General features: G+C 42.1%; 1 protein-coding gene across 1 annotated transcript in view; it reads right to left on the bottom strand.

Annotated features, from left to right (window-relative positions):
* The window catches only part of celsr2 (cadherin, EGF LAG seven-pass G-type receptor 2), a 102,932-nt gene extending 90,650 nt beyond the window's left edge, over positions 1–12,282 (bottom strand). Inside the window, exon 1 of the mRNA XM_024269065.2 lies at positions 8,584–12,282. Within this exon, the coding sequence (XP_024124833.1) occupies positions 8,584–12,103 (3,520 nt within the window). The 5' untranslated portion in view covers positions 12,104–12,282. The remainder of the gene's footprint in view (positions 1–8,583) is intronic.

Below are 12,282 nucleotides of genomic sequence, written 5' to 3'. Positions count from 1 at the left end.
AACAAATTAGCCAAAAACGTTAGCATGTTGCTAAAATAGAAGCCAAACTCTAAATTAGCCTAAAAACCCCCATTAAACAACCAATTAGCCAAAAATGTTAGCATGTTACTAAAATATTAATTAAACTCTAAATCTTTTGAAAATGACTGTAAATGTTTAAACATAGTCCATGAATATATTTAACGGTTTGTTGCTTAGCTACTTAAAATTTAGAAATTTGAAGACTTTCTCATTCATTTCCTATGGGAGATATTTTGCTCAATATTTCAAAGACAATAAAGTTTATGAATACCAAAAATACAAGCAGTAATGTCCTGAACGAGCTGAACGTTTTGATTCCAAGATTGATGAAATGTTTTTACTTGCCAAAAAACGCGCAGAGCAGGAGAATCACTTTAGTGTGAATGCTCACTAAACATTCACACAAATAAGTGAAGTCGGCATCTGGAACAAGGAACTATGTTTCACCAAAGATAAAGTTTTGGTCTCACTGAATCAAATATTAAAAAAGTGCATTTTTTGGTGCTGAACGCTCACAACTTTTGTTCAACTTTACTACACTCTAAATAAAGTAATATCTTTTGTTTTTAAAATGTTATATTTTTTATGTTAAGCACTTTGAGTGAAATTCATTTTTTTTAAAAGTGCTATACAAATAAAGTTTGATTTGATAAAGTAACAACTAATAGACTATTAAATTAGTCGTCGACTATTTTAAAAATCGATTAGTCGTCGATTAGTCGACTAATCGTGGCCGCTCTGGTCTAGGAGCATCTATAACTTCACCAGCCTGAGCTTCAGCACACGTTCATCATGAAAACGTTCTGAGGAAACATCAAACGCTCTGACTGGAGTCTGTCTGGGGGAACAGACAGCAGAGCAGTTCGAGGATCTGCAGCCACTTCAGACTTCCTGACTGAAGACAAAAATACCTGCTGTCCACCACCTGAGAAGCCGCTCGCCCTGCAGTGTGATGTGAGCTGAATCTAACAGCAGTCATTAGTCACAGAGGCGTGTTTTCCTGAACATTCTGGACCAGCTCTTTTTGATAGAGGGCATGACTGGGGCTCGAACGTCTGATTGAACAAGGACAACGTGTCCTGAAGGGTTGTGAGGTTTCTCTGTGAGCTGACACATTCACACCAAACCACACAACAAATAGGTCAAATACCAAAGCATAATTCTCAATGGTTCTGCAAAAATGAAACAATAAAAGGGCTTCGAGATAAAAGAAAAGCAAAAAAAGGCTTCCATTGAATGCAAACATCTACTTATGCAGGCTCACGCTTGTCTGGGAACAGTAGATGAGCTCCTGCATATGTCAACAGCAGCCCGCCAGAGCCCAGGATCGAGATGCAGAACATCTAATCCTGCAAATGAATACCTGCTTCCTCCGCTGCAACGTGGCCATACTTCCTTCACAGACACAGACATGAGGAATACTTCTTTAAAACGGAATCACAGCTAAAATCAACAGATATTAATGAGGAAATCCGTCTTATTGTTTATTAAAACCTAACTGGCTGCCATTGTTCCTCATTAATGCATGAGCAAACTGACACACACAACAGGCGGCCGATCCCTGCGGGCGCCGTGTGACGATTGTAAAGTGCGTCCGTGCAGCTCTGAGTGATTACGGCGCCCTATGTGCTCCCAGAGGGTCGGCGGCAAACATAGATGATAATCCAGGAAGTTCTGCGCTGAAGGTTATTTTAATGCTGCGGAGAAGGGGGTGAGGGGGTGAGGGGGCGGGGTCTGACGTATTTACGACCACTTCCACAATACGGTTTAGAATTACCCTCCATCTATTTGTTCTGCCGCAGAGCTTTTGTTGAAGCTTTATTATTGAATCCTTGTTTTTAAAACGTTTCTTCCAGTATTTGTGTTTCTTTTGGCAACTTTTAAAATAACTTTTATGTCAGCTGTGCATCTACTCCTGAGGTCTGTGACCCTCAACATGTAAAGAACCATTTTGGTTGATTTTAATGGATTGATGTTATCTTGCTCTCATTTCTAACTTGTATAATTTTGACAAAATATATTTTTGTGGAGAGTAAAATATTGAAAGTTATTTAAGGTTGAAATTGATTTATTCTGGAATAATATTCCTGCCTTTTATTATTCCTAATTATGTTAAAAATTTAGTTTTAAAGTTTTAAAAAGTAGCATTCTGCTAGCTTTCAGCTATTTGAGCTACATGCTAGCTGTCTTAGCTAATTTAGGCTTTTCTTTTTGAGTTTTTTTAGCCTGTTTTGAAGTGAAGCTGATATTTACATGCGAGCTGTTTTTCTCCAAATTAGGCTATTTTCATTTTTTTAAGATATTTTGAAATGTAACTATTATTTTAAGCTACATGCTAACTGTTTTGGCTAACCTACGTTTTTTGTTTGTTTTTTAAGGCTAATTTGGCATTTAGCTAATAATTTAGCTGACTATCAGCTTCAGTGTTTTCAGCTATTAGCTTCTGTGATATTAGCTCTCAATTACAGCATCTTTAGCGGGCAAATTCATCTTACAGCATTCACACTAGCATTATCGCAGGTAATGCTATATATCTAGTTCATAATTATGTTAAAAAGTTAAGGGTTTAAAGACTTTAAAAATGACATTCTTCCAGCTGGACTATTTTGGCATTTACTACAATTTCTTTTAGGCTATTTTGGAGTTTAGCTAATATTTCCACAACATCCTAGCTGTTTCGGCTAATTTAGGATTTTTTTTGTTTTGTTTTTTTAGGCTGTTTTGGAGTTTAGCTGATCTTTACAGGCTAGCTGTTTTTGCTATTTTAGACTTTTCTGTTTCTTAGGCTATTTTGAAGTTTAGATATTTTTTCAGCCACATGCTAACTGTTTTGGCTAACCTATGTTCTTTTTTTTTTAATTTTTTTAGGGTAATTTGGCATTTAGCTAATATTCTAGCTGACTATCAATTTCAGCATCTTCAGCGGCCAAATTCAGCTTACAGCATTCACATTAGCATTATTGCAGGTAATGCTTTAAATCTAATTCATAATAATGTTAAAAAGTTATAGTTTTAAAGTTTTAAAAATGTTGTTTTAGAGTGATAAGTAAATGTTTATCCTGTTTATCCCACAACCTAAAGTGTGATTTGGATTTTGGCTTCTTGTGCGATTGAGTTTGACACTCCTTCTTTAGCTGATTAAGACACTGATTTGTATTTATGTTATTGTTACTTGTATGATACATATAAATGAACTGTTGTTTTTTTTTAAGGACAGACTTTAAAAAATCAATATAATATAACGCCCTGCGACAGACCTATTGACCTGTCCAGGGTGTACCCCACCTTCGCCCATCAGTAGCCGGGATAGGCTCCGGCACCCCCGCGACTCCGAAAGGGAAGAAGCAAACAAGAAGATGGATGAATGGAATATAATATAACCTTTTTTCAAAATATGAAATACATTTTGATAAGGGTTTCCATGACTTCCTTTCAAAATAAAAGACTTCCTTTGTCCTATGGAATCATCTCAATGCAGCAAATATAGGATCATATACTGTCAGCAGTGAGTAAAACATAGATATTTATTCAGCCTGTGGTCCATCTCTGACAGAAATTCATAAATCTTATGAGCTAAAATCAAATCAGAGCTTTTTTAGTTTATTTTGAACTATAAGGGAGCACCTACTTCCGTTTTTTCTAACAATAGAAAATCTACCCAATAACCCTTGAATATAAATGCTGGTTGTCCTTACTGACCAAAGATTGATATCTTTGTGGTACATGGTGATCACAAATGTTAAACTATAAACCACTTAATGGATTGTTGAACGTTCTGGGTAATGTCACGAGAATCGAAGAGTGAAGCAGTTCTTCAACTGTTTGTGAATGGATAGAAGTCAATTTGAGTTTACTTTTTTCACTTTACTACTTATTTATTTGATCAGAAAGTCTCAATGAAGGGGTCAAAGGACCAAATGTGGCTCTGGAGCTGCAGGTTTCAGACCTGTGATCTAGTCTTTAGTAAAGAACTCTCCTGCAGTAAACGCCTCATTATTGTTGTTGTTCATTATTTAAGTGTAATTTTACTGTTATTTCTTACTCATCCCGTTGTGTTAATAGAACTGTGGCAACAAGGTAATTTCCCTTTAGTCGGATCAATAAAGTTTATTTTAGTCTACTAAGTATACTTAGATTTAAAACTGATTCTCACTATTTTTATTATCTTAAAATCACCTTCATGGTTTGAACTGAAACTGCAATTTGGGTTTTAAAAAATCCAGATAAAAGATATAAAAAGTTTAAAGTACATAATAGAATTACAGACAAATGTATAGGTTAAATTTATCTTTAAAGTAGAGATTTTCCATTTTTGCTTCATAAAACTAATTCCTGAAGTTTCTGGTTCAAAACTGCCTGAAAAAACTGTTTTCATAATTTAAACCAAAACAATTCAGCACTTTCTTTGATAAAATTGTGAATTTTTACATTTAAAACCATCATAAAAACTATTTTTTTAAAGAAATTTAAAAAAAAAACTTGCCGTAAGGTTGAATTGATCTTTGGATCTAACAAATCACCATTAAATCATAAATATTAAATACTTGCGCAGCTTGAAGTGTTTTACAGTTAAAAACAAAAACAGACATAAATAAAAAAAATATATAATGTCATATTTCAAGTGGGATTTGTGATTTACATATTACTGTTGTTTGGTAACACTTATCCCTGAAATGATTTCATATTTTTTAAGCTACAGGTTGAAAATGAGATTAAATCAGCTGTTCAAACAGATTTTTACTTCTAACTGGAGTTTTCAACTGAGCAACATCTGAAATTTCAATGATAAAATGAGGAATTTTACATTAAAACCAACATAAAAGCTGCTTTTCCCCCCTAAAAAATATTTTTTTATTATATTATTACATCTAATTTATTATTATTACATATTTCTAAAACCAGCTTTATGTAAAATTATTTTTTTTAATAACAGCAGTTTTGTTGACACAAGCTGAAAAGCTGAAATCACATTTCAATCAGATTTTTTAATTTGCTGTACAAATTACTGTAATTCGTTACTAATTTCTGAACTGATTCAATACAATATTTTTAAAGTTTCTGGTTCAACTCAAGATTTATTGAGCTTGTAATTTAAACTGAACAAAGTCAGAGCTTCCATTGATAAAATTGTGATTTTTACTGTAAAAACTACCACAAAAGCATTTTTTTTCCTTAAAAAAGTTACAAAAACTCGCCTAAAAAGGTTTAGTTGATCTCTAAATCTTATGAATTGACATTATTTTCCTTAAAACTAGCTCTATATGACGTATAATTTTCAAAAAGTGAATTAAACTCAAATAAACAAACATTTACACTGCTAAAAATATAAAGTGGAACACCAGACTTTAGTCTCAGACCTTCACTTCTCGGTCATAACAGAGTTCTCGTGTCTCGGCTCAAACAGGAAGATAAAGACAAGTCTCTGGAGAGAAGAACCTCTGATTGGGGTCAGGGAGATCTATAGACGAGGATCATTTTCCTCCAGCAGCTCCGGCCTAACAGCTTGATTATGTTCATCTGTGAAATCGTGTCGTCAGCACGCCGCCGGAACCCCATATGGTCAGCATTTTAGAGAGGAAAAAAAACAACCTTTTTACTGTTTTACGAGTAGATATGATGGAAAAAGATGTTTTCAAAAGAAAAGTTGATGGATTAAATATATATATATTTCTAGAATCTATGAGTAAATTAGGGAAAAATGTTTGAAACACAACTTTTTAAAGTCTGTATCTTTATTTATATAGATTACTGAGCTTTTAATGCTCAGTAGTCGGAGGAATTTTAATTTATTTGCTGTATTGTGTTCTTATTTATCTTTTATGGATTTTACTTCAAGCTGCTTTTGTGATTTAATTTGCTTTTTTACATTTTGCTCTTAATTTGTCTATTTTCTAAACTTGTGAGGCACTTTGGTTTCACTGAAAGGAGTTGTAAAGTGTTATATAAATAAAGTTTTTTTTTAAAAAGTCCAGATTTTTATCAATCAAATGTTGTAAAAACGTTGATTTGTTTGCACATACTCTCATTTTTCAAGTCCAACCTTTCTACGAGTCGACAGAACCCGGTTCCACATCACTTTCTAAAACTTTTATGACTTGGTTTCTCTTTCAAAACCGATTTTTCCATCTCGTTTCCATGACTTACAGTGCTGGAACAGCCCCCGGCCTGCTGTCCTCCGCCCATCTCCTGCAGGGGTCCCGACTCCTAAACCCCAGCAGGTGCTGGATGAGTCGGGGAGACACGGCCTCTAATTGGTTCTCGGTGGAGTCACAGCTGTTGCCCCCAGCCCCAGCCTCGCATGAGCTCCAGTGGCTGCTTCTCAATCAACAACTCGCTATTGTTCTCTGGGGGACTGAGCTCCGCTCCATGCTGGCGAGTGCCCACGCTAACACGAGCTCTGAGTCAGTGTCAACTCATCATCCATCCAGCGGTTAAGGCTGTCAGGCACTAAATCTTTGCTTTCAGAAAGACTCTTTGCTGTTTTAGAGGAGACTTAATCCAGCTTCTCCCTGTCCAATTCCACCTTTCCTCTGGATTTCCAATCTCTCTGCAATTCCCAAAGAAGTCTTAGAAACAGACAAGGTCAGAGGAACGGCAGATTTACAGCAGCGAGACGGATCACACACAAACACACAACCAACCATGCTTCTCCCTACAGGGCCGGGGTCGCGACCTTTAACAGTAAAAGAGCCGTTTGGGCCTAAATTCTACTGATCCAAACCTAGAAGGAGCCGTATGGTCTGACTTTAGCCTTTAAAAAATGTGGATTTGCATCCATGATCTTCTTTTTTAAAAATAATATGAATTATGTCTATTTTTTGGCACGAACAAAAGCAAAAATATTTTTTTTAAAAACTAGAATCTCTCAAAATGTGACTTATTATTATTTTTATGATTATTTTTCCGTTTGACAGAAAATCAAATAACTTATTTTCAAAATAAAAGCCGCTTTGTGCCAAACAGGATCATCTCAGTGCAGCTCTGGACAGTTAGTAACCAATGTTGAGCAGCATAAGATAATCTGTGCTTTTAACTCATAAAAGATCAAAGTTTTTACCAAAGTTTTACATTGCTAAGACCTCATTCTGGAGGTAGAGTTGAGATAACAAGATGTCTTCAGGTCAACAGGATGTAAAAACCTACAGAGTTTATCATCTATGTGAACCTCAGAGATCAATTTATACATTTAACTCATCTAATTTAATAAATACTAATTAAGTAATCCTTACTTTGAAAAATTTCTATTCAATTCATCTGTTTGTATTGTTCTTTTTCTGTGGAGCTATTTTGGGGCCATAAATATCTGAAACCCAAATAAAACAAAAAATATTGGTGTTTGGCCAAAAAAGAAAATAAAATGTCAAAAACCTTTTTGCTAAATTTAATTATTTTCAGCTTTTTTAGGTATCTAAAACAAAAACTTAAATTTCAAAACTTTTTTTCAGTTTCAAATCTTTATTTTTTCGTTTTCAAATCTGACAATTTCTGTTTCAAAGCTTTTGGCCCCATTCTGGAGCGTTAGGGCGGGGCCAATATGAAGGACCAATCAAAACCGATGAGGGTGGTAACTTCAGTCCTGGTGCATTCACTGACTCTGAGAACTGTGGTAATTACGGTCAGAAAACGGTTGTTTAGTCTGTACTATCATAGTCTGAAGTTGCCCCAAGACGGTGTAAAAACTTGAGTTTTATCACATATAAACCGCGCATCCAAAACGCCGTTCTAGCCCGTTCAAAGCGCCATCTTATCATGTCACATCCAGGCATCCAAAACATCCTTATGATGCACAAAACGGCTAAAACACAACCGGAGTTCCAGTTACATCCTGTGGCCGAATAGCTAGTGAAAAAACATTAAAAAAAAAAAAGTTTTGAAAATTAAATTTTGAGTTTTGAAACCTAAAAAAAACTGAAAATGTAAAGCTGAAAATATTTAAGTCTATTTTAGAATAGCAAATTTTTTAAACATTTAACATTTTACACATTTTTTAAATGTTTTATTTGGGTTTGAAAAATTCATGGCCCCAAAATAGCTCCATACTTCCCCCTCTTTGTCCTCAGCAGTCTTACACTGCTGGCTTTTGTTATTTTAGTTTGGGTTTGGTAGTCATAGTTCGCAGACTTTATTTATTTGTTATCTTAAGGTAGTTTTGGTTAGAGGGAGCTCCTCACTCCGACGGTCGACATGCTGGGTCAGAAGTCTCCATGACTTATTTTATGTTTGATCAAGGACCAACTATGGAGAGATAAAAGAGCCTCTGGAGCCGCAGGTTACAGACCTCTCCTTTAGGGTCACCTCAAGATAATAAGCAGTATATTTTTTGATACATTTGAAACTGACAAAACAATCAAACTGAGTCATCTGTAGCGAGACTAAAGAACTAAATAAGAATCTCATCGAATAATAACTTTAAAGTTGTATTAATTCATGTCATTTCTTCCCTCCTGTTGTTGGGACTGATAGAGGACATGTCACAGATAGAGTTCCCTCCCTAACCCCGGTGTCCGGTTACTGCTCTGCTTCCCTCACTGGGTGGAGTCTGCAATTATCTGGGCGTCTCACCTGACACAGAGATCCTCATGGAGGCCTCCAGGGGCCGGTTGTTGTTCAGGGCCTGGCTCAGCTGGATCTCCCCCGTGCTTTGGTTCAGCAGGACCAGGTTCAGCTCGTTTCCCACGTCGAAGCTGTAGTGGAGCTGGTCGGACACGTCGGGGTCGTGGGCGGGGATGCGTCCGATCACTCCGCTGGGAAAACTGCTGGATTTGTCGGTGACGTAATTGTTGAAGATGATCTGGAAGTTTTTGAGCATGGGAAGGTTGTCGTTCTTGTCCACGAGTTTGATGTGCACGGTGGCGCGACTGACCAGCGGGGCGGAAGTGGCCTGAACCACAATGACGTACTCAGACTTGGATTCATAGTCCAGGTCTATCAGAGCGGTCAGCTCTCCAGAGAAGATGTCCAGCATGAAGACCTCGGGGATGTTTCCCTCCACGATCTGGTACATGATCTGTGCGTTGCTGCCTTCGTCCGGGTCGGTGGCCGAGATGTGCCCGACCACCAGGCCTATGGGGCTGTTTTCCTCCACCAGGATGTCGAACTCATCCTTCTCAAACACGGGGGGGTTGTCATTCACGTCTAGGATTGTTACATGGATGTTCACTGGAGTTTTTAACGCAGGAACTCCTTTGTCTACAGCGAACGCCTGGAGGTTGTAGACCGGCACATTTTCTCGGTCCAGTCTGCGCAGAGTCCGTACAATCCCCGAGGTGGACTCGATGATGAAGTCCCCGTCACCGTCCTCCCCGCCCTGGAACGTGTAGAAAACACGCCCGTTGAGGCCGGAGTCTCTGTCAATGGCGGACACTTGCACCACGCTGGTGAACACCGGCACGTCCTCCATGACCGAGCCCACGTAGTGGTCTCTGAGGAAGCGCGGGGAGTTGTCGTTGACGTCGTTGACTAGTATCTCTAAGTAGGTCGTGTCGGACTTCTGTGGGATGCCGTTATCCCGAGCGGTGATGGCCAACGTGTACGAGAGCTGGTCCTCGTAGTCCAGCTCCATCTGTGTGGTGACGGCGCCCGTGTCGGAGTCGATGTCAAACTGAGGGATGTTGTCGTCCATGAAGTACGTGATGCGAGCATTCTCTCCTATGTCTTCGTCCGTGGCGCTTATCACTACCACGGTGGTGCCCAGAGGTCGGTCCTCGTTGATGTTGACGGTGTAATGCGAGCTCTGGAACACGGGCCGGTGAGTGTTGGCGTCTGTGACGTTGACGAACACCTGAGCGGTGTCAAAGAGCGTGCCGTCACTCGCCGTGACAGTCAGCACGTACTGCCGCTCCAGCTTGTAGTCTAACGGAAGGGCCAGCGTAATGAGCCCGCCGCCACTCTGGCTGGTGATGGAGAAGCGGTTACGGGTGTTCCCGCTAGATATCTGGTAAGTCACCACGCTGTTGATGTCCTGGTCTACGGCGGACACCGTCACCACGCTGGTCCCTACGGCCGCGTCCTCATTCAGTCTCATGTAATACGCCTTCTGAGTGAACTCTGGGTTGTTGTCGTTGACGTCTAGGATGGTCATGCTGATGCTGGCGGACGAAGACATGACAGGGTAGCCGTGATCGCGAGCCTCCACGCCAAAATTGTAAAAATCGACACTCTCTCTGTCCAGCCCCGCCGCCACGACGATCCACCCGGTGCTGTTGTTGATGCTAAAGGGGAAGTGCGGCGTGGTTTCTGTCAGCTGATACTCCAGCCTGGAGTTTTCTCCGGAGTCTGCATCCACAGCTTGGATGTGAATGATGGAATAACCCAGAGGCACGTTCTCCAGAACCGTGGCCTGGAATGGAGTGCTGACAAAAATGGGGGCGTTGTCGTTGACGTCCAGCACCTGAACCGTGACCAGGCCGCTGATGTTGGACAGAGGAGGGCGCCCTCCGTCCTGAGCTCTGATCCTGAGGGTATATTCCTTATTGGCTTCGTAATCCAAGTGGCTCACCAGATCCATTTTACCCGTCTGGGCGTCGATGTAAAACTGTCCACGAGTGTTTCCACTCATGATGCTGAAATGAACAACCGCGTTGCTCCCCCGGTCCTTGTCAGTCGCCGTGACCTGCAGGATCTCGGTGTTTGGGGTCTTATCCTCTGGGACTTGGACCACATAACGCTTCTCGCTGAACTGGGGGGCGTTGTCGTTGTCGTCCTCCACTACGATGTGAACCGTAGCCGTGGCACTCCGTGGCCCCGGATCACGACCCTGATCGTTCGCCTCAACAAGCAGGAAAAAGGTTTCCAGCTCTTCTCTGTCAACCAGACCTTTAGTGCGGATGACGCCAGACCTGGAGTCTATCTCAAAAACATCATTAGAGCCGTTACTGTTCAGAATGTGATACAGGATGTTACCGTTGGCGGGAGCATCGCCATCAGTGGCTCTGACGGTTAAAACTTCATAGCCGATCTCTAAGTTCTCCCTGATGCTCTCTTTGTAGTCCTGCTGCTCGAACACGGGGTCGTGGTCGTTGGTGTCGCTGACTGTGACAGTGAGGGTCGCCATGGCTGTGCGGCGGGGCGAGCCGTGGTCAACTGCCGTCACACGAAACACGTGGGTGTCCTTGGTTTCTCGGTCCAGGACCTCTACCGTCGTGACAGCACCGCTGACCCGGTCCACAGCGAACAGGTTGTTGGAGCGACTGTCAAAGAGAGCCTCAATGAAATACTCCAACCGGCCGGCGTCCCCCTCATCCACGTCCACCGCCTTCAGCAGGACCACCGCCGTCCCGGCAGGTTGGTTCTCCGCCACAGACACTTGGTACATGGGAGGTTGGAACTGGGGGCTTCTGTTGATGCTTCTCCTTCTCCTGCTCAACAGACCGGACCCAGACCGACTTGACTTCTCCAGGAGCTTCTGCAGGTGGTCCTGGTTAAAGGAACTGCGTCCCACTCTCCAGTGGATGGTGAGAACTTCCAGCTCGTTTCCTCTAAGAACCTCACAGAGGACGTCCAGCTCCAGGAGGCTGTCCTGCCTCCAGCACACAGTCTCTGACACAAACAACCCCCCCTCCAAGAAGTAAAAGTCTCGGCTGTTGGCGACCTTGCAGCGGCGCAGGGGGGCTGGCAGCAGACCCCCCACTGGAAATAAAGCCGAGCGCGCCTGGTGGCACTCTGCGCCGCGGAACAAACTCAGCACCTCCATGTCCCACTCCGCTTTCCTCCTGCGCCTGTGGGAGCAGTTCCTGCCGTGGACATACACGTCATACTGACTGGTGAGGAGGTGTCGGAGGTTCGAGTCCCGGCAGTCTTCCACAGTGTACAAAGTGAAGGGGTTTGACGGCAGCGAGGGGCACTCTATGGAGCCGGACACGAACACGGTGCCCGCCGCCGCGTCCGTGTCCAGGAAGCGCTGCGCGAACCTGGGCGCGAGAACCTGATCCAAAGCGCACGGGGAGCCCCGCTTCACGCCGGCCACCGCGGCCCCCGCGGGTCCATCCTCACTGATGTGCACGCTGAAGCCCCGGACCAGCGACAGCAGCTCACACCACCACAGGACCAGGAGGCGCATCTCCTTTCGCCGCGTGCTCCTCATGTTGCTCCGAATGTCTTCAAACTTTCCGCCCGCGACTTTCCCTTTGTTGCAGAAGAGCCATGCTCCAGCGCGCGCGCCGCTCTCCCGCTCTCACCTTGGCCGGACGCTCTCAGCTCCTCCGCTCCGTGCGCGCAGTGTTACTCCACTGAGGGAAAAGAAAGCTCTTCTGCTCCCCACCT

The sequence above is a fragment of the Oryzias melastigma genome, linkage group LG5 (assembly GCF_002922805.2).
Source record: "Oryzias melastigma strain HK-1 linkage group LG5, ASM292280v2, whole genome shotgun sequence".
Taxonomy (NCBI): Eukaryota; Metazoa; Chordata; class Actinopteri; order Beloniformes; family Adrianichthyidae; genus Oryzias; species Oryzias melastigma.
This window is presented reverse-complemented; position numbering and strand designations above follow the sequence as displayed.